A 23,746-nucleotide genomic window follows, 5' to 3' on the forward strand; every position below is an offset into this window, starting at 1 on the left:
CTCTACTCATGTGCAAACTTCTCTGTTTAATAGGTTCGAGAATTTCAACGTCATGCCCCTAGCCTTCTCAGTAATTTCGAATATGCCCTTGCTTTTTCTAACAGGCGGCTGGTTTCATAAGCTGGAGAAATTACTAGAATACTCTTATGGCAACAGCTACGTGATGGGATGTTGTTGAACCGATTTTGTAATTAAATAAATAATCAAATTGTGATTTGGCATTGTCCTCCCTCTCTTGTCTTTGAAGAGTCTGGACTCTGGACCAGGATCGACGATTAGAAAAAAAAAAAAAACCATGAAAATGGTAGGTTTAGAGTGGAGATTTGGACCAAGATTTATCTTGTGTTTCTTTTATAATACTAATAGCTATAAAGAGGTCATAATAGGTAATTTGGATTGCGATATTTTGGAACTCACCGGAGTTTTACGCTGTCAAAATAAGTACAGCAGGCAGAGTCACTGATGTTTAAAAAAAAAAAAGGAACTTGGATTTTTTATGCACACGTATCTGGCCAAGTCATCTCATTATACTTGGTACAATGAGGGTCTGTTTGAATGTCATTAGAGTGACAGGGGCCTAGGAGAGAAGGTACTGAATCTACTGATCTCTGTCCCTAGTTTGATTCTTATCAGGTGTGCTGTGCAGGTACATTTAACTAGTGGGATTCATAAGATCTGTTGTGTACGTGACCCCACCAAAAGTTTACCTCTCAAGGGAGTGAGACCCAGTAAGTGACTTGGTTCTCGATGTGGTTCCTCATCACGGATCTCATATCCACATTAAATGGGAAATATGTGGTTCATATTTTATATAAGAATTCATGGGGAAGTGGGGAAAAGAAGACAGAGTCGATGTTATCAGTATTCGGTGTGTATCGGACGATAAGCATAGTATTGACAGAATTTCAATAAGCTGCAGGCCTGAATTGGTTATTTTTTAATAAATATAAAAAATACCAAAAAATAATTTTTAAATATTATTTTAAAATTATTTTTATAATTCTAACACGTTTTAACTTTTTATTTGTTTTCGGGACAATACAGAACGATTCAACAGAGTACAGCAGAATCGGTGACCCAACGATTCAGGGCCGATACTGACAACATTGAGACAAACCATAGATTTGAATCTTAACTTTTAGTTTGAGATTCAAGCATTTAAATGCACCCTTGAGTTTGGTAACACACTCTTGCAAGACTATTTTTTTTTTTTTCATTTTTGACTTATGAAGTAATTGTGATACTTAGAATAAATCATGAGTTTTTTTTTTCTATTGCCCCACAAAGACACACTTTTTTTATTTTCTACTGTCTTGGTAGCCAAACTAGGGGATATATTCCTTGTACTGTATGAGCTAAGCCATCCCTTGGTTATCCCAAGGGGGGTGGCTTAGTGGGGTGGGCCTTGGCTGCTAGACAGACAGTCAAGGTTCAATTCTTATGGGTTAGCATAGATTCCAAGGGCAGAGGTCCTAGTCTCGGAGTTTTATGCTGCCGACACAACGACCCTAAGTATGGCAGGCTGACCCAGCGCAACCAAGTCTTGGTGCCGAGTGCAATTTCTTCATGTTATAAATCCAAAAAAAAAAAAAAAAAATCACCCCTTGGTTAACATATTTAAACTCTGCATGTCGAACCATCACATGCAACCTCTAAATTTAGGCATTCATTCAGTAATAGAGATATCCTTATAAGCATAATATATGGAGTGTTTCTTTTGAATCAATGGCTTTACAATGTTCTAAGTCAGAGTCTTTGATGTACAAAAATCAGCAAGAACATTCCTCGATTTTAATTAAATTTCAGTTATTTCCTGTTTTTCTTGCATTTTTAGATAATTTAGTTGTAGCTGCGTCTTTAGCATCAAACTGAGAGATTTCAAGAACACTCAGTGTTTTCGCTGCGTCAGACTTGAGGATGTGATCTGTTTCCTTGCATTGTTCGTGATTGGCTCATACAGTTGGCTAGTCGAGCAGCATTTAGCTTAAACTAGTTGAGCTTGAATGCAGGGGTGTTTAGCTAGGTTGAGCTTGAGAATGATGCATAAAAAAATATACATGTAAAATATAAAAAATGGAGGTTGGACATTTGGTATCCAAGGGCATTGTCGATATTTTATTTATTGTGAGGGTTATTTAGTCATCCATGGTTGAGCGAAGAGTAAGAAGAGATGTGGTACTGTGCATACTCGGCCATCAGCTAACCAGAGGTGGTCAGCTAAGCCCTAGAAGACAAAGGAGGCAATTAACCCTAGTTACTTTTCATTGTTCCAGGGTTATCTCCCTTTTAGCGTCACAATTGGATACTTTTTCTTAATAACAATTCATCAAAATTTCATGAATATGAAGATGCTTCACAAAGTTGCTCATGTCATGTGTTATGTACTGAAATCCCTGCAGGGGGTGTTTGGTGTTTCCGATTCTTGCATCACATCCAAATATGATGCGAGGAACTCTAGAGTCTCATTTTAGGCAGGACGCAAGAGTCCCCGGTTTGATACAGGATGTGGGCCCACGATTAAAGGACACAATTGTCCCGGTGGACGATTGGGTCCTGCCAATTAAACAGGCAAGTTTCAAATCCTGAGGTGAAAGACATTCCTATTAATTAGATAGATTCCAAGTTAAGCCATCTTCCATGCAACAATGTTTTGAACTTTTGATGTTTGAAAGTGGGTTTAAGGAGATTTACATGAAGTTTTGAAAGAGCCTTTTGGTATGACATAACTACAATGTACATGGCTTCAGCTCTTAGCTGAAGCACATCAATATTGACTCCTTTTGTGGTTTTAAGGCTTTTACACCCAACCCCAATACCAAAACTGATGCAATGAGTCAACCCCAAAAGCATTTCAAAACTGAGCATGAAAATCAAAGGAACCTTCTGTATGCCAAGGATTGCAAAAACTAAGCTTCCATGAAACTTCTAGGAAGCAGCATAAATTCTATGAAAAGTCAAAAGATGCTGAATTTAAATTTAAATGTTTGGCCCAACTCTCTCTCTCTCTCTCTCTCATGTGTGTGGAGCAAGTGTCTGCATATCTCTGCTTCCATTTATGTTAATCAATGAGCTGAGAAATCATCTTTATTCATATTAAAAGATATCACAAAAGAATTGGTCTTTAACACATCGGGTCGTTCAAATGGCAGTGGGTCTGGAGAGAAGGTGCTAACCCCATCGCCACAGGTTCAACTCCCACCGGGTGTGTGGGTGCCTTTAACTGGTGAGCTCTGTAAGAGCTTGGGCGTCGGTGACCCCACCTGGGGTTTACCTCATGGGAATACAGCCCCATTAAGTGACCTGGTTCTTGAGGAGGGTTCCTTGTCATAAAAAAGAGAGGAAAACTGAAATATGTGAACTACAATGAAAACTTTATGTGAATTGGGCATTTGCGACCCTTTTTCGCAAATCTGACTCTGTAGATATGTTTGCCATGGCTCATTTGATATGAATCAACTATTAGATAATGTCTTCTCAACAAATATTTACAAAAACTGAGTCATTGTTTTCACACCCTAAAAGTACTGCTTAAATAATGTAATCCAAGACCAGGTTCTTATAAAACTAATCACGTAGATCACATCCATAAAATCAGATTTAATACAACAACAACTACGCCTTCATCCCAAAACCATAAAATCAGATTTAATAAAGGAAAAAAACAAAAGTTCATAAAGGACTTGGTTCAAACAAGTTTATATATATATGATCATTAGAATATGAATCATGGATTTTTTATTTGTTTCTCTTTGGATCTAACAGTACACATGTGATCTACATGCATGGCTTTATAAGGATCAACTCTAACAGTACATGTGTGATATACATGCTTGGCTTTATAAGGATCAGCTCTTGAATAATCAGATTATGATGCATAAATGAGATTTTTTTAATACATTAAAATCAATGGCTCGTAATCTTCATAAATATTCAAGCATTCAATAATCACAGTTTTTTTTATCAAAAATATACAATCCAACAGTTGTTTCCTAATAATCCAACAGTTTTTTTTATCAAAAATAAATTCACCGTGCCGAACACATCTGCATAGTTGGATTTACAAAAAAAAATGTCAAAAATGCCCATATTTTTATTTATTATTATATATATATATTTATTTATATGAGTACTGCATTGGTATTGCCCACTTTCTTGTATGCCCTGTTTGGTCCCCTCAAAATCATATTTTTGGTATTTTTTCTCACATTTAAGACTATATATGTGATCTATAGTTTTTTTTTTAGTGGGAACTGACATTTGGATCACCTAAATCTGACCTGTATATAGTTTTTTTTCGGTGATCCAAAAATCAATAGCTATGAAGGTACTGTTTTTTCCCAGCTCATAAAAACATGTTTTTTAATTGAAAAAAACATGATCCAAGAGTTAATTTCTACTAAATTGAGCATGTTAAACACATCTAATGGTTCAGATCTATCATAGGACACTTCAAAACCATGGGATAAAACTAGAAATGAGTTCTAATATGTTTAATTCTCTCTCTCTCTCTCTCTCTCTATATATATATATATATATATATCGAGAGAGAGAGAGAGTTCTATTTTGGAGGAAATGTTGTATGTGGCTGGGTCATGAATCAGGATGAGATCTACAAACACCCTTGTCCTCAAGAAGTTGCCATGCTTGGCCAGCACAAAGGATGATGCTCATGAGATTTGAACCTAGTCCAACTGCTTAGCAGCCTAGGCCCCCATCCCACTAAGCCTAACCCTTGTCCTCAAGAAGTTGCCACTTGCCACGAGCACAAAGGATGATGCTCATGAGATTTGAACCTAGGCCTCCACAAACACCCTTGTCCTCAAGAAGTCGCCACGCTTGGCGAGCACAAACGATGGCTCATGAGATTTGAACCTAGGCCGCCTGCTTAGCGGCCTAGGCCCCCATCCCACTACGCCAAACCCTTTTGGGGCAGAAAAAACATCAGTTCCTTCCTGACTTCTGCCGTTCAGACTGCAGAGAGAGGAAGCAAACCATCTTTCTCTCTCTAAGCAATGCGCATCCTTTATCCTTATCTGTTCAGGTAATTCTTCGATCTTTTGCGGAGTTGTTCCCTTTCATTTCATAAGCTAGTCGAAACTTTGTTGCCAGTTCGTTTAATTTTCATTATCAAGCTTTTGTATTGTGTCGAGTATCAGAAAAACTGAAAAACAAAAGTTTTTGGGATCGTGTTTGCTATGTATTCTCTCTTGGGACATGATTTTTTTATCTACCGAGTTTTGGGGAGCCTTCTTCTTTTGTTAGTTCCCGATGGGTGTTTTGGATTGCTGAAAAGACACGACATGTATGTCCTTAACTCAACCCCTGTGTGCTTCCCTGAACGTTGAAGCATGTGGTCTGGGTTAAAATGAAAGAACGTTCGAGGAGCAAGGTTGATGAATACATTTGTAGTCATCCACCTTATCCGGAAAGTTGGGATTAGTGGGGAATTTGATTTGTGCTCCACAATGCATATTTTCCTAGATTATGCCATTTTTCTGGATAAGTTGGGATAACCAAGCAGCCCTCTAAAAGGAAAAAAATTCTATACATATTACAGAAACAAAAGCAAAAATGTGGAACAATAATTAGAGAAGCCCACAAGAGCTCCACTCATCTGGTAGGGGCGACTCTGAAGGGACGTCACGAATTGGAAACCCGCAGGGCACATCCCCTGCCGTTAAGACAAAGTTGGGTGTACTCCCTGTCACACAAGGGGGCCTGTTTTTTTTTACACCAATGAGTTTGTCAGTGAAGTGGTTTTTTCTATTTTTTCTGTTTTTGGATTATCCAAGGAAAACCAAACCCCCCAATCACCGACCGCACATTGGCTGGCCTACAGTTGGTAAAACCATTGAGGTCCCCCTGCCCCTGCGCACCGAGGTCCGAGGAGTACATCCAGCTTCAACCTTGCAGCAAGGGATGCCACCTGTGGGTTTAGAGCTTGTGACGTCTTGTCAACTTGGTGACATTCACAAGTCACTCCTACCTGATGAGCAGAACCCTCATGGGCAGTTTCCTCTGGTTGCCAAAACAAAAGAGAGAATGATTAGAGAACCAAATGTTGTACTTGAAAAGTCTTACGTTTCAAAGGGGATTCAAATTATATATTGTAGAAGGTACTGAGTCCTTTCTTGCACATGGTACCAATTGTATATAAGCCAATACCTCTTTTTACAATTGGACGAAAAACATGTTTCTTCCTAAGTCTTATTTTTTGCAAATAGCTCTTCTGGTATTATTTCACATCACATTCTTGTAATGTTTTCAGAAGTATTAAGACTGTTGCATGTTTGATACAGTCATTTCTCTTGCAACATTCTTAAATCTTAGTTCTTGAACAGGAGAACTAGCAGTATTATCTTTTCGGCATTGCAAGGTCAAGGCCACAAATTCCAGGTTGTGCTCGAGAGAAATTTGTCGCATCAAATAATGTTGATTGCAGGACTATGGTCGGAGAACTTACACCAATTAAGTAACTCTAGTTTTAAACTGCTCCAATTCAACACCTGCAGAACTACTGGAGAACTGAAAAATGTTGGTCAACGAAGACTGCTATCTGTTTCAGCAAAAGTTGAAGGAAACAGTCTGGACTCACAGAGGGAAAAATCTTGCAAAATTAAACTGGATTTTGTTGGTTGGAAAGCCGGGATAACTGAAAAATCTCATGTCAAGAAGGTGGAACTTGGTGAAGTGAAAAAATTTCCTTCTTATGCCCATCAAGACACCGTTCTTAGCAGATATTCAGAGCAACTTGCTACAATCTTTGCCTTTGATATTGAAACTACTGGATTTAGCAGATGCACACACAGGATCATCGAATTTGCACTTCAGGATCTTCTTGGAGGCCACAATAGTACATTTCAAACCCTCGTGAATCCAGATAGATATGTACCAAATACAAATATTCATGGTATCAGTAATTATATGGTCGGAAGACCCGGTGTCCCAAGGTATTATTGATGCTACAATTTGATCGGCCTGTTTTGTTTCATAAATTTCTTGGCACTCATTTTGTCATTTATTATGCATCTTCTAGTATCTGTTTTGATTTGAATTAATACTTCACTCTTATATTAATGCACTCATTTCTTGTGGTGATGATGTTGTTGTCATACTACTAAAATATTTAGGAGATAATTCTATCTTGGTACATTTAAAAAGTTTACACTTCATTGTACTAAAATGAGTATTTGTTGAAATGGAGATAAATATGCTCTACATTTTCTTTCAGATTTGACTATTATTTGACAATTCATTAGATATCAACGTTAGGTGCACAATGTTAGCATTTCATCATTGCCAAAGGTTTACTATGTGTGCCCCTTCCAGTGAGCCTAACTGCATTTGCATGTTTTGGAAATAATGCATGTAGCTGTTGCATTTGTTTTCCTAAGTATGTTACGGTGACCTGTATGCTTCATAGACAGGAGTTTGGTTGCTTAAACACATGTTTGCTCGATCTCATTTTATTACACAAGCTTTAAAGCAAATTTTATTTAGATCATTTAATATTGAAAACAATGGTTTTAATTAATGGTGAATTGTGATTAATCTCGTGTTCCTTTTTTCTTGGTTGACAAGAGATTTTAAAATGCACACTCACCGAGATAGTAAATCAGATGTAATTAATATGTTTTCTTTTTGTGATCAAGACATGAAGTACCCCTGTACTGATTCTAAACATGATGTTCCCTTCAGATATTTCATATCCAGTAGTTGCTTATAGAAGTTGCTAAGGTTGCAACAATTCTTAACGTAGAGAGGTTCATTGTTTTGCTTTTTCTGTGGTCATCAATATCATTGGTCTTCAGAATCCTTTATTATGATTATTTACTCCCCTTTTTTCTCCATCTTTTTTGTTGTTCTGCTTGAGGCCCCACTACCATAGTGTAATAAAATATGCGGAAGCACTAAAAAAGCACTAGCCACTAAGGGTTTACAAGATCACAATCATACAAGTGCACGTGCACAAGTCCACTATGGGACAATACAAAGTTGAATAAGGCAAAAGAGAAATACTCAAGAATGTAAAATATAAGCCTTTATTAATCAAGTGCTTAATACAAGCCAACTAAAAATTAAGAGGAGGCCGACCCCTATTTATACACAAAAGGCCACTTTTAGGGAAGACCACATGAGAGCTCCAAAGAGGTGTCAACTCCCAACAACTCTTTGGTCAAAGACCAAAGAGCCTTGGTCTTTTTGGCCAAGAACAAAAAAGGAAAAATAAAAAAATAAGACAAGAAAAAAAGGGGCTACATGCGGTCTCTAAATATTATTTTATTACAAGAAAAAAGACCAAAATACCCTTAATTAAAGATTCAAAACACAAATTACATGACATAAATAGTGTATATATATACATTTTCTTAACACCCCCCCTCAAACTTACGGTGTAAACACTGAAAGTTTGTTGAGAAAGAACAGGAAGCGTGGAGCAGCAAGAGCTTTAATAAAGAAGTCTTGCAAGTTGAAATTCTGAAGTAACAAAGGGCAACTCAATAATTCCTCTCAATAATTCATCATGAACATAATGACAATCCATCTCGGTGTGCTTGGTGTGCTCATGGAAGGTTTGGTTGCTGGCAATATAAATTGCACTTTTATTATCGCAACACATCTTCGAAGGATTGGAGACGTCAACACCCATATCTCTGTGAAGATTTCTTAATCATACAAGTTTCATAGTTGTAGTTGCCATAACTCTGTATTCTGCTTCAATAGAGGATAATGAAACCTTTTGTTGCTTCTTGCATCTTCAGGCAATCAGAGAATCTCTTAGAAATACACAAAAATCATTAGTTGAGATTCTATCATTGAGATTTACTCCCCAATCAGCATTAGTGTAAGCAAGTAAATCTAAAGATGAGGATGAGGATAGAAACAACTCTTTAGTTATGATATTCTTGATATATCTAACGATCCTTAATATAAATACTGATGTGTACCGTTGTGGGAGCATGTTGAAACTGACTAGCAGAGTGAACTGCATGAACTATATCTGGTCTGGTGATAGACAGATAAGTGAAAGACCCAATTAGTTGTCTGTAAAGTGTGGGGTCTTCAAGAAGAGTCACATCTTAAAGTCTTAAATTAACATTCACCACTTCAGGAGTTTTCACTTTCTTATCATCTGAAATACCATATTTAACACATATATCTATAACAAATTTTATTTGAGAAAGTATATACCTTATGGGAGAGTATGCAACTTCAATTCCTATAAAATATCTTAAGAATCCTAAGTCTGATATATAAAAATTATCTTTTAAAATATTTTTAACATCACTAACTCCCTTTTTATAATTTCCTGTTATAATTATATCATCTACGTAAAGTAGAATGATAACTATGCCATTTCTTGTACTTTTCACAAAGAGAGCAGTGTCAGTATAAAATGAATGAAAACTGAAATTAATCATAACATTACTGAATCTATCATACCAGACTTTGAGGGTCTGTTTAAGACCATACAAAGCTTTTGAGAGTTTAAGCGATTTTTCTTTTTCAATATGAAATCTTGGCGGAGGATCCATATAAACTTTTTCATTTAGTTCTCTATTAAGAAAAACATTTTTAATATCTAATTGGTATATAGGCCATTTTTTAGTTAATGCAATGGCTATTAGAGTCCTAACACTAGTCATTCCAGCTACGAGTGCAAAAGCCTTCTTATAGTCAATTCTATATTCTTGGGAGTATCCTTTAGCTACTAATCTCGCTCTATATCTCTATAGAGTTCTATTACTCTTGGTTTTAACTTTAAAGACCCATCTACGTCCTATGGGTTTCTTGTTTAAGGTAACTCAACTACTTTCCAAGCTTTTGTTTTCCTAAGGGCATCTAGTTCTATGTTCATGGCTTCAATCCAATGAGAAATATTTTTAGCTTCATTATAATGTAAAGGTTCATTGTATGAATGTAAAGCTATTAGGCAAGTCCTATAATTGGGAGATAATGTCTCTTAAGAGACAAACCTATTTGGTGGAATAGATTCTCTACTAGATCTTCTAAGAGGAGCTTCTTCTATAGGTTCACCATATTGAGAAATTTTTTCTAAGGCACTAGTAGGTTTATTTGGGAGAGGGTGATTGAGTCTAGGTTGAGGAAGGTTGTCATGATATCGGAGAATCAATTTGGTTTTATGCCTGGAAGATCAACTATGGAAGCTATACATCTTCTTAGACAACTTATTGAAAGATATAGAGAAAGGAACAAAGATTTGCATATGGTTTTTATTGATTTAGAGAAGGCATACGATAGAGTACCTAGGGACGTTCTCTGGTGGACAATGATGAAGAAAGGTGTTTCTCTCAAGTACATTAGTATAATTAAAGATATGTATGAAGGAGTAGTAACCAATGTCCGCACTTGTGGAGGGGTGACAACCAATTTTCCGATAACGGTTGGGTTACATCAAGGATCTGCTTTAAGCCCTTTCCTATTTGCGATAGTGATGGATGAGCTTACGAGATCAATTCAAGATAATGTACCGTGGTGTATGTTGTTTGCTGATGATATTGTTTTGATTGATGAGTCTAGAGCTGGGGTTAATGCTAAGTTAGAATTATGGAGACAGACATTGGAAGCTAGAGGTTTTAAGTTGAGTAAGAGTAAGACTGAATATATGGAATGTCGGTTTAGTAAGCAACGAAGTAGTGATGGGAGTGTAGTGAAGCTTGGTGAGCAAGATATACCGGTGAATGATTATTTCAAATATTTGGGATCCATCATTCAAAAGTATGGAGAAATTGATGGAGATGTAAATCATAGGATAAAGGTTGGGTGGATGAAATGGAAAAGTGCTACTGGAGTGCTGTGCGATCGTAGAATGCCATTGCGGTTGAAGGGAAAGTTTTATAGGACGACTATTAGACCCGCTTTACTATATGGTACGGAATGTTGGGCTGCCAAGAGAAATCATATTCAAAAAATAAGTGTAGCTGAGATGCGGATGCTTAGATGGATGTGTGGAAATACAATAAAAGATAAGATTCGGAACGAAGAGATACGTAAGAAGGTAGGTGTTGCACCCATTGAAAATAAGATGCGAGAGAATCGTTTACGGTGGTTTGGACATATTCGGCGAAGGCCTAATGATGCTCCAGTTAGAAGGTTGGAGAAATGGGAAAATATATTAGTTAAAAGAGGTCGGGGTAGGCCTAGGAAGACTTGGATGGAGATGATAGGAAAGGATATGAATGCTTTGAACCTCACCGAGGACATGGCGTTGGATAGAAATGATTGGAGGAAAAGGATTCATGTGGAAGACCCAAAATGAATTTCTTTTTTGGTTCATATCGCTGACCCCAATTGTTTTGGGATGAAGGCGTAGTTGTTGTTGTTGTTGTTGTTGCACTAGTAGGTTTATTTTGTTTACGCTAGGTATAAACTTGAATATTTTTAGGAGATCTATTAATGATGTCATCACTACTCGGTGATGTCCCAATATTAGAGTATTCATGATTGATATCATCTATAATTTCATGATGATTTAAAGAGTCATCATTAGTATGTATATCTTCTCTTAGAAAGAGATCATATAAAAACATATAGTTTATTTCTTCCATTTTATCATTATCTTCAAAACCATTTTCATCTTCTAAGCATATCACATCTTTGGAAGCAAAAAGTTTGTTATTTTTTGAAATCAAAGTATCTATATCCTTTTTTATTTTCACCATATCCAATAAAAACATATTCAACTGTTTTTGGTGATAACTTGTCTCTTTTGTGCAAAAACACAAAAATTTACAACAAAAAATTCGTAAACAATTGAAATCCGTGTTATTTTTAGAAGATTTTCATAAGGAAAAATATTTTTTAAAGTGGATGATGACATTCGATTTATCAAATAAGTAAAAGTTAAAACGGCTTTAGCCCAAAAGTTTTTGGGAATATTTTTAGAAATAAGTAAAGTTCTAGCGGTTTCAATTATATGCTTATGTTTTCTTTCCACTAGCTTATTTTGTTGTGGTGTCTTAGAGCAAGATTTTTGATAGCAAACCCCATTTTGCTTTAGATAGTTTTGAAATTCACTGGATAGATATTCTTCACCCAAATATGATCTAAGAATAGATATATTGCTTTGAAATTGATTCTTAACTTTTATGTGAAATCCTTTAAAGAAGGAAAAACTTCTAATTTAAGATTAAGGAAGTAAACCCGTACATATCTAGTAAAGTCATCAATAAAAGTCACATAATATGAGTAACTACCTTTAGATATGACCTGAGAAGGACCCCATACATCTGAGTGCACCAATTAAAAACGTCTTGTAGAGACAAAGGTTTTATTTGAAAATGCGATAAATTTCATTTATTCAAGAATACAATCTTTACAAGTAATATATTTTTCATTACAAAATTTGTCTTTAAAAGGAAAAAGATACATTTTAGAATAACTTGAATATCCAAATCTTTTATGCCAAGTTTCAATACCCTTATCTTGGACATAAGAACAAAATGTTTTTAAAGGAAGAAACAAAAATTCCATAAAGTAAAGATCTTTTGTCCTATGGCCTTGCCCAATCTGCTTCTCGGACTGGAGATCCTGCACAAAACAATCCTTAAATGAAAAAGATATTTCACATCTATGGTCGGCAATTTGAGAAACAAAAAAAAAATTTAGTTTGGGAACAACTCTATCTTTTGGAATAAAAAAATTGAATTTTTTTAGAATCTAATGTTCCTATACTATTATTTTTCAAAATGATTCCATCAGTGGTAGAAACATAAGATAAATTTGAATTGGTGCATATATTGGATAAGGCATTCTCATGAGGAGTCATATGGAAAGATGCTCCCGAATCTAGAATCCAAGAGTATGTACCAGGTGAAGATGAGAAGGCGATGGCGACACCCGATGTAGAATAAGTTGCGTTAAGAATTTGTTGAAGTGCCATGAACCAAGTGTGTCTTTAAGATCCGCTGTGCTTTTGACTTATTCCTTCTTAGGAACGAATTCTTCAACGGAAGCAATCTTATACTTCAAGGCTTCATTTAACTTAGGACAAGTGGGTTTAATGTGACATGACTCATTACAATGATGACAAATAATCATTTTTCTTCCACTACTATAGTTATTATTATTATTATAATTATTTTGTCTCCCAAAGTGTGAAGGCTTATAGGTCTTGACATGGTTGCCAAATTTAGATACCGCTAAGACTTCATCACAACTTTTACTCATATCAAGACGAGTTTTTTATTGGATGATTTCGACAATAGCATCTTCTAGAGGAAAAGGGGTAGATCCATGTAGGAGAGGAGATTTAACTTGTTCAAATTCGGGACGAAGCCCATATAAGAATTGAAAAAATCTCTCTTATTCCATTCGTTTTTGTCTAAGTTTCACATCTTCAATAGCAACCCACTTAGACTTTAAAAGTGCTATTTCATCCCATAAGATATTCAAAACAGTATAATAGTCTTGGATACATATTTCATCTTGTTTGGCGGTCCTAACCTTTTATTGCAAAAAACATGCTCTTGCAATATCCTTTTGAGTATACATGCTCTTCATAAAAAACCAAGCTTTATTGGCTTTTCGAAATTTTGCAATGTTTGCACATACCTTAAGTTTGACATTGTTCATGAACCATGCAAGAATCTTCGCATGGTTGCTCTCCCAATCTTTCACTTGTTTATGATGATCTTCAATAGCCTTGGCACGGGCATCTCCCTCCAAGACTTTCTCTTGACTTCCTAGTTTTGTGTGCTTTAGTTGCGTTTTAGGGATAGTGTCCATCACATAACCTCAAAGTTTTTTCCTTTAAGATTGTTTTTCATGGTGAAAACCCACATCATGTAATTCTTTTTATTGAGCTTGAAAGAGAGATCAATCTTAGTCTCCATTGTGTGAACAAGAGAGGAAGAAAGCAAAAATGAGAAAAGGAGAGCACGACCTCTTAGAAAACTGTCATAAACACAATCACTTGATGGCAACCTTCCACAAGTCTAAGAATACTATAGCTCTGATACCACCACCACCACAACAACAACTACGCCTTCATCCCAAAAACAATGGGGTCGGCGATATGAACCAAAAATGAAAATCATTTCGGGTCTTCCACATGAATCCTTCTCCTCCAATCATTTCTATCCAATGCCATGTCCTCGGTGAGGTTCAAAGCATTCATATCCTTTCTTATCATCTCCATCCAAGTCTTCTTAGGCCTACTCCGACCTCTTTTAACTAATATATTATCCCATTTCTCCATCCTTCTAACTGGAGCATCATTAGGCCTTCGCCGAATATGTCCAAACCACCGTAAACGATTCTCTCTCATCTTATTTTCAATGGATGCAACGCTTACCTTCTTACGTATCTCCCCGTTTCGAATCTTATCTTTTAATGTATTTCCACACATTCATCTAAGCATACGCATCTCAGCTACACTCATTTTTTAAATATGATGTCTCTTGGCAGCCCAACATTCCGTACCATATAGTAAAGCGGGCCTAATTGTCGTCCTATAAAACTTTCCCTTCAACCGCAATGGCATTCTACGATCGCACAACACTCCAGTTGCACTTTTTCATTTCATCCACCCAACCTTTATCCTATGATTTACATCTCCATCAATTTCTCCACTTTTTTGAATGATACAACAACAACAACAACAACAACTACGCCTTCATCCCAAAACAATTGGGGTCAGCGATATGAACCAAAAAAGAAATTCATTTTGGGTCTTCCACATGAATCCTTTTCCTCCAATCATTTCTATCCAACGCCATGTCCTCGGTGAGGTTCAAAGCATTCATATCCTTTCCTATCATCTCCATCCAAGTCTTTCTAGGCCTACCCCGACCTCTTTTAACTAATATATTTTCCCATTTCTCCAACCTTCTAACTGGAGCATCATTAGGCCTTCGCCGAATATGTCCAAACCACCGTAAACGATTCTCTCGCATCTTATTTTCAATGGGTGCAACACCTACCTTCTTACGTATCTCTTCGTTCCGAATCTTATCTTTTATTGTATTTCCACACATCCATCTAAGCATCCGCATCTCAGCTACACTCATTTTTTGAATATGATGTCTCTTGGCAGCCCAACATTCCGTACCATATAGTAAAGCGGGTCTAATAGTCGTCCTATAAAACTTTCCCTTCAACCGCAATGGCATTCTACGATCGCACAGCACTCCAGTAGCACTTTTCCATTTCATCCACCCAACCTTTATCCTATGATTTACATCTCCATCAATTTCTCCATACTTTTGAATGATGGATCCCAAATATTTGATATAATCATTCACCGGTATATCTTGCTCACCAAGCTTCACTACACTCCCATCACTACTTCGTTGCTTACTAAACCGACATTCCATATATTCAGTCTTACTCTTACTCAACTTAAAACCTCTAGCTTCCAATGTCTGTCTCCATAATTCTAACTTAGCATTAACCCCAGCTCTAGACTCATCAATCAAAACAATATCATCAGCAAACAACATACACCACGGTACATTATCTTGAATTGATCTCGTAAGCTCATCCATCACTATCGCAAATAGGAAAGGGCTTAAAGCAGATCCTTGATGTAACCCAACCGTTATCGGAAAATTGGTTGTCACCCCTCCACAAGTGCGGACATTGGTTACTACTCCTTCATACATATCTTTAATTATACTAATGTACTTGAGAGAAACACCTTTCTTCATCATTGTCCACCAGAGAACGTCCCTAGGTACTCTATCGTATGCCTTCTCTAAATCAATAAAAACCATATGCAAATCTTTGTTCCTCTCTCTATATCTTTCAATAAGTTGTCTAAGAAGATGTATAGCTTCCATAGTTGATCTTCCAGGCATAAAACCAAATTGATTCCCCGATATCATGACAACCTTCCTCAACCTAGACTCAATCACCCTCTCCCAAAGTTTCATAGTATGACTCATGAGTTTTATACCACGATAGTTTGTGCAATCTTGTATATCACCCTTATTCTTATATAAAGGCACCAAAGTACTTTTCCTCCACTCATTAGGCATCTTATTTGTTCGCCAAATCAAGTTAAAAAGATTTGTCAACCATTCTAAACCTTTCTCTCCCAAGCATTTCCAAGCCTCGATAGGTATACCATCAGGGCCAACTGCCTTTCTTGATTTCATTTTCTTCAAAGCCTCTGCAATTTCTTTCTTTTGAATCTTGCGCATGAAGTCACGATTTATCTCATGAAAAGGAATGGAGAAGTCTCCAAGATCTTGAGCATGACTATCATTAAATAGCTTATCAAAATAATCTTTCCATCTCTCCTTAATCTCCTCATCCACTTTTTTGAATGATAGATCCCAAATATTTGAAACAATCATCCACCGGTATTTCCCGCTCACCAAGCTTCACTACACTCCCATCACTACTTAGTTGCTTACTAAATCAACATTCCATATATTCAGTCTTACTCTTACTCAACTTAAAACCTCTGGCTTCCAATGTCTGTCTCTATAATTCTAACTTAGCATTAACCCCAGCTCTAGTCTCATCAATCAAAACAATATCATCAGCAAACAACATACACCACGACACATTTTCTTGAATTGATCTCGTAAGCTCATCCATCACTATAGCAAATAGGAAAGGGCTTAATGCAGATCCTTGATGTAACCCAACCTCATCAATCAAAACAATATCATCAGCAAACAACATACACCACGACACATTTTCTTGAATTGATCTCGTATGCTCATCCATCACTATAGCAAATAGGAAAGCGCTTAATGCAGATCCTTGATGCAACCCAACCATTATAGGAAAATTGGTTGTCACCCCTCCACAAGTGCGGACATTGGTTACTACTCCATCGTACATATCTTTAATTATACTAATGTACTTGAGAGAAACGCCTTTCTTCATCATTGATCACCAGAGAACATCCCTAGGTACTCTATCGTATGCCTTCTCCAAATCAATAAAAACCATATGCAACTCTTTGTTCCTCTCTCTATATCTCTCAATAAGTTGTCTAAGAAGATGTATAGCTTCCATAGTTGATCTTTTAGGCATAAAACCAAATTGATTCTCCGATATCATGGCAACCTTCTTCAATCTATACTCAATCACCCTCTCCCAAAGTTTCGTAGTATGATTCATGAGTTTTATACCACGATAGTTTATGCAATCTTGTATATCACCCTTATTCTTATATAGGGGCACCAACGTACTCTTCCTCCACTCATTAGGCATCTTATTTGTCCGCCAAATCTTGTTAAAAAGATTTGTCAACCATTCTAAGCCTTCCTCACCCAAGCATTTTCAAACCTCGATAGGTATACCATCAGGGCCAACTGCCTTTCTTGATTTCATTTTCTTCAAAGCCTCTGCAATTTCTTTCTTTTGAATCTTGCGCATGAAGTCACGATTCATCTCATGAAAAGGAATATAGAAGTTTCCAAGATCCTGAGCATGACTTCCATTAAAATGCTTATCAAAATAATATTTTCATCTCTCCTTAATCTCCTCATCTTTGACTAAAACCCTTTGCGTTTCATCTTTGATACATCTAACCATACCCAAATTCCTCGATTTCCTATTTCTCCTCTTTGCAAGCCTGTAAATATCCTTCTCACCCTCTTTGGTATCCAACTTGTCATAAACCTCCTTATAGACCTTATCCCTCGCGTTTCGCACTACTTTTTTAGCTTCTTTCTTTGCTAACATATACTTCTCCAAATTCTCATTACCACGACTCTTACTTAGATTCCTATAACACTCTCTTTTAACCTTAATAGCTAATTTGACATCCTCGTTCCACCATGATGTATCCTTACCTAGCGGTGCACCGCCTTTATACTCACCCAATGCCTCCTTAGCCACCTTTCTAATGCAACCCGTTATCTTATTCCACATTGATTCTGAATCCTCTTCGGTACACCAATCAACTTCCTTAACTACCTGCTCTACAAACATTCCTTGTTTAGCTCATTTCAGTGCCCATCACTTAATTCTAGGATCTATCCTATGTCTATCCCTTTTGTGACATTTTTTAATTCTAAGATCTAAAATTAAGACTCTATGTTGTGTAGCTACACTTTCTCCCGGTATAACCTTATAATCGATGCAAAACCCCCTATCTCTCTTTCTAAGTAGGAAAAAATTTATCTGACTCGTATTAACCCCACTTTTAAATGTTACTAGGTGAGACTCCCTCTTCCTAAACCAAGTGTTTGCTAAGATCATATCATAGGACAAACCAAAATCTAAAATCCTTTCTCCACTTTCGTTTCTTTCTCCTATACCATAGCCTCCATGGATACTCTCAAATCCATCCCGACTAATGCCTACATGTCCATTTAGGTCACCGCCGATGAAAAGCTTTTCTCCATACGATATCTCTTGTACTACTCCATCTAAATCTTTCCAGAATTGACACTTAATGGAATCATCTAAACCTACTTGAGGTGCATAAACACTAATAATATTAATAATATCCGTACCTAATACTAATTTAATAAGTAAAATCCTATCATCCTTCCTACGGACCTCAACCTATATTATCTATAAGCTCACGACTAATAACAATTCCTACTCCATTCCTATTCTTATTTATTCCTGTATATCAAATCTTATATCTCCAAGGTTTTATCACTTTTGCTTTCTCACCTACCCATTTGGTTTCTTGTAGATATAAAATATCAATCTTTTTCCTACACATAACATCTACTAACTCTACCAGCTTACCTGTTAAAGACCCTATGTAATGAAATATGCGTAAGCACTAAAAAAAACACTAGCCACTAAGGGCTTACAAGATCAAAATCAGTGCACATGCACAAGTCCACTATGGGACAATACAAAGATCAATAAGGTAAAAGCGAAATACACAAGAATGTAAAATATAAGCCTTTATTGATCAACTGCGTAATACAAGCCAACAAAGGGGCTACATGCGGCCCCTAAATATTTTTTTATTAAAAGGAAAAAGACCAAAATACCCCTGTCTCTAAAATCAAATTACATGACATAAATAGTGTATATATATACACTATCTTAACACATAGATGGCCTTACTCTATGTTTGCAAGGTGAGGAATGCATTGGAGTCATTATAGGCTGGAGAAAAGGTTTCTCTTGTTGAATAGTTTAAGGTGAAAAAGTGAGTAAGCCAACTAATACTTGAAGCAAGGACAAAGCTTTTAGGAATCTAGGCACTCCGTGCTAGATATCTTCCCAATCCTACGTCACAAGGACGTGGCTAAAAGGACACAAGTCACACAACGTATGTCATTTTCGTGTATTTTTTTGTTGAGAATAGTGTACAGGTGGACACGACTCATGGTAAGTTGGAGTATCCTTGTGACATAGTCCCAATCTAAGAAACTAACCCAGAAAACTTAATATTTCCAAATGAAAATGGCTTCAGTGGACACTGAGAACAACCTGGAGAAGCTGCTATTTCCTTGCCAATTTATTGAACAAAGGAAATTGTGGCTATCTATTTGGTAAGACAAAAAACAATCAATCAACTTCTTCTTTCATAATTGGTTATGGTGGGTCCATCTTGTGTTTGTATTTAAATGTCGTTTTTGTTTTGGAGGTAATCATTAAATGGTGAAGAGGTATATTGATATTATGGAGCCAACACCAGCTAGGTAGATGTGTAGCTGCTGGGGAAGTTTCCATCTGATAGTTCTAGATGAGGCCTTCTATCAAGTCTTGCTAATGGTAAGGTCTCTGGCCCTATGTCACATGGATACTCCATTTTGACTCCCTTGTCATATCCCCTTCTATGTCACATTGGAAACTTAATAAAAATGATTGTAACCCTGTGTCTGCTGTCGTATCCATGTCACATAGCTCTGGCCTCACTGACCAAAAGAAGAAACAAGAACTAATGGTTTCAGAATCTTAAACTAATAAAATCTGTTGGATGTGACTTCTCTTCCCCACTATACAAGGATCCAGAAACACAGCAAATGGATGAGGTTACTCAATGAGTCTTGGATTAATACAACCTTGTGGAAATCCACCTCATAGTCATAGGAGAGAGACTAGCTCAACAGCCAAACATCTGCCTACCTAAAGTTGGTGGGTCATATCTTGGTCTTTTTAAAGGATTTAGGGGCCCTTTAGGAACCATACAGCTTACTGCACCCAGGAACCTACTCAGTTGAAGCAGTTGGAAGGTGAAGCCTTTGAAGAGCTGATTCACGATTGGTTTACGGAAAACGTTCACTGGGAAATGGGAGACCTTCCATAATGTAAAGATGCTAGAGATTGCTAGGAACATGAGCTTTGGGGAGCAACTTTAAAAACACAATATCTCATTAAATGACCTTTCCTCTATGCAGTTAATACTTTGGAATTGTTTTGTATTTCAGAATGAGTTTTGTAACTTTTTGTTTTTAAGAAGAAACTTTTTAACTAAAATTTGTACAGTTTTTTATCTTCATTAGAATCACATGAAAGCATTTCTAGTATTGTTGCTAGGCCTTGTTAAGTTGTTCAAGTCCAACCCTGCCATCTATACCTCTTTATGGAATTACATGTTTTGGCATTCAATGACATCATCATGGTTTGGTTGGTCAATGAATGGTTCAATAGATCATTAAGAGTAAACAACTTGATGTAGATGTGCTTATCAAGGAGTGGATCTTTCATCAAGCAGGTCTGACTGTTGATACATAATTTTGTTATTTGCTACATTAGAAAAAGGGGGTGGGGGTGGCGTAAGAGGACTGGGAGGTTTGGATTGTGGTTTTAGTATACTGACAGTTTACACTTCTTTTCAGTGATTGCCATATATATTTGTGAATCCATCTTATTAAGCAAGGTTATTGTGGAAGAATATACTCCAACTTGATCAAAACTTGTATTGTCTATGAACGTATTAATGCTGCTCCTTACAAACTTAAGAAATATGTAAATATTTAGATCTAATTTAATTATAAACTTGAACAAAAATGTGATGCAGGTCTTCAAACTTGAAATACACATTATCAAAACTAGTCAAATAAGTCATTCTCAAATATGTATTCTGCTTTCTATTCAAATATGCTCCATCTACAAAGTCACTTTTGCTGCTCAAGTCCGTTGCCCACTGCAGAATTTTTCCTTGCAGGTGGAAAGATCTCATTCCCATCTTACTCTGTTATGTAAAAAGTCGTCAGAAACCTGGAAGACCGGTCCTGTGGATTGCTCATAATGGTCGTCGTTTTGATGTCCCCTTTATCATTAAAGAATTTAATCGTTGCTCGGTGGAAATTCCTTCAGACTGGCTTTTTCTGGACACACTCCCTCTTGCTCGTGAACTGGTGAAGCCTGATGGTCAGATATTCTTGTGTTACCACGTCTCAATTCCTCATGAATTTGTTGTTTTTATTCTCCTTTGATAGTCATAATAACTTTTGGGGGAATTTATGTATAGGCGCCTAAGTTATGGTAACGTTATGTGTAACCGCCTATGTTTTAAAAGTCTTCGGATAGGCACCTATTCTTTTCAACAAATTGCTCACATGACTGCCTTGAGTTACTTTTTCTTCCTGTCACTTCAGTTGACTCTTTAAAATGACACCTTAACCATTTATTTTCTTTAAATGACTGAATGCCACTTTTTGCTGTTGTGATACAATAATGGCCAAATAAGTAACTTTAGCAAGAAAGGTGACATAATATGAGCAATTTATTGAAAAGACAGGTGCCTTTCCTAAAACTTTTAAAACATAGGAGATTAAGCGTAGTTTTGCCATAGGTTTGGTGTCTATATGTAAATTCAACTCATTTTTTTCCTTTCCCTTTGTCCTCTTTGAATATCCATTAATCACTTAATTTGTATCCTCTATCCTTCTTTCTTATCTGCTTAAAAATGTTGAAATGCTGATGTGCACAATTCTAAGAATAACACACACACAAATCTTGTATGCATGCTGCATTACTTGGTGCCTCGACGTAATGAACCGATTAAATTTTAGGTCACAGTTGCTTACATCCAAAAGAGAACCTTTCTCTCTAGTTTTGAGAGAATAATTCTCAGTGGAACCATTTTTTTATGTGATTTCAAACGTGAGATAATGGTACCCTTATGGTTGTATGAGGGAACACATCAAGGAAGAAATTCCCCAACTCCAAGAGAAGGGAGTCACGGCATTGAGCAAGTAGCTCCAATTCTACAGAGAGGTTCTAAAGTGATTCAATGTCACTTTGCCAAAAGTGCTTGCAAACCTGCCTCAGCATTGAAGGCTCATCAGCCTGGCCTGCCCATCTAGGGAATTCAGGTCAAGTTGGCCAAAGTACTATCAGACTGCACTTACTGAGTTTTTTCACAAGCTTGAAAGTAGAAACAAAACACAGCTGGCATTAGTGGAAAATCAGGAACCAGGTTACAGAGAAATGATACCTTTTCTCGACCATTTTTTTCTCTTTCCTGAAAAAAGAGAGACATTTCTCGGCCTTTTTGGATAGGATAGCTGAGACAGACGTCAACTGTAAATTGGTTCTCTCTCACAAATTAGTGGACAAAAAGTGTGGAGAAGTGTGGAGCCTGATTTTCCACTTGGATACAAATCCTTAATTTTTACGGATCCAACTTCGTGGTAAGTTGGTGCGGGTTTCAAGGGAGTCATGCCTCCGGCCTGTAAGGTGGGGGTTCGGGACATGAGCCTCGCGCAAAAAATTTGGAGGGTAGTTCTATAATTTTCCCTAAAGATTATCCTAAAGGGCTGTACTCTAAATAGGATTCTCTAGACTCCTATTTCAAGAGGCAATCCGCCTTTCATAAAGTGTGGTTTTTCACAATCGGAATAAAGAGATCTCAGTGTGCCATGGACGTAGGCAACTCTTGTCTAACCACATAAAATATTTGTTTTTCGTGGGACTGTTTTCTCCTTTTTCTTTTTCTTGTGTTTGTTTCTTCGATCCATCAATAGTGAGTTGTTCCCTAACAAAAAAGGTTTTGATTTTGCTTCATTCCAATAGCCTTCTTGATCATGTGTAGGAGCTGGCAGACTTAATTAGTGAATGATTTCTTGGTTCTTTGTAAATCAAGATTCTACCTACTCTAGTTAAAATCCTAATAGTTTCTATGTTAATTTTGCAGGATCAAAGCTAAAGTCCATATCATTGGAATCTCTTCGAATGCATTATGATATTCCGCTATCTGGCACTGCCCACAGAGCAATGTCTGATACCCACACACTGTCTTTGGTGCTTCAGAGGATGACATACGATCTGAAACTGTCCATCTCAGGTCTTTTAGATGGATCTTTCAAGGCTTCAGACCTAGGTGAGTAGCTTATGCGACTGTAAATTATGGTGTGCCCCAATGTGCGGTCTGCCTATCTTCTCATTAATTCTGTAACAGCAATCTCATTGTTTTTAATTGGCCTCTATTTGATTATAAAAAGTTGTATCATTATTTTTCCCATGAGTTTTATGCTGCCAATACAGCAATCGTAGGTACGCCCAGCTGAGCCAACGTGGCTAGGTCTCTGATCCTGACCAACGGGTGCTCCGCATGATTGGTAAGAGCTGTCAGTGCACGTCTCCTTGTGGTGGGACGGGAGCAATTTCTGTGTAAATATCAAAAAAATAAACTCCTGATGTTTTTCCATTCCTGTCTCGAGTAATTGCATGGGCTTTGGGTCAGATATATTCGATACCTCACCCGATGATGAATCTTATTAGTTGGATTTGGTTAAGAAAACTGAATCCCATTAGTAATCAGATTCAGTTTAAGATTTCGTCACCTAATCCAACGGATATCTGGTTCTGATGGATATATGAATTTGATTGCATGCAATTT

At 36.9% G+C, this 23,746-nt stretch overlaps 1 protein-coding gene across 1 annotated transcript; it reads left to right on the forward strand.

Moving 5' to 3' along the window:
* Positions 1-4,964: 4,964 nt before the first annotated feature.
* On the forward strand, positions 4,965-23,347 carry LOC149846144 (exonuclease DPD1, chloroplastic/mitochondrial-like). Its single transcript, XM_089997860.1, has 4 exons — positions 4,965-5,041; positions 6,342-6,950; positions 21,068-21,273; positions 23,042-23,347. Exons 1-4 carry the CDS (start codon positions 5,013-5,015, stop codon positions 23,233-23,235), a joined length of 1,038 nt encoding a protein of 345 aa, XP_089853986.1. The 5' UTR covers positions 4,965-5,012; the 3' UTR covers positions 23,236-23,347.
* Positions 23,348-23,746: the final 399 nt, after the last annotated feature.

Source organism: Nuphar pumila, chromosome 2, assembly GCF_984573655.1.
Source record: "Nuphar pumila chromosome 2, dmNupPumi1.hap1.1, whole genome shotgun sequence".
In the NCBI taxonomy this organism is placed as follows: Eukaryota; Viridiplantae; Streptophyta; class Magnoliopsida; order Nymphaeales; family Nymphaeaceae; genus Nuphar; species Nuphar pumila.

What these genes read in the sequence shown, in the direction of transcription:
- LOC149846144 (XM_089997860.1), top strand. Translation starts at nt 5,013, where the DNA reads ATGCGCATCCTTTATCCTTATCTGTTCAG. An exon ending in GGAAGACCCGGTGTCCCAAG is followed by an intron (nt 6,951 to 21,067) that starts GTATTATTGATG and finishes TTTTCCTTGCAG; the next exon opens with GTGGAAAGATCTCATTCCCA. An exon ending in TGAACTGGTGAAGCCTGATG is followed by an intron (nt 21,274 to 23,041) that starts GTCAGATATTCT and finishes TTAATTTTGCAG; the next exon opens with GATCAAAGCTAAAGTCCATA.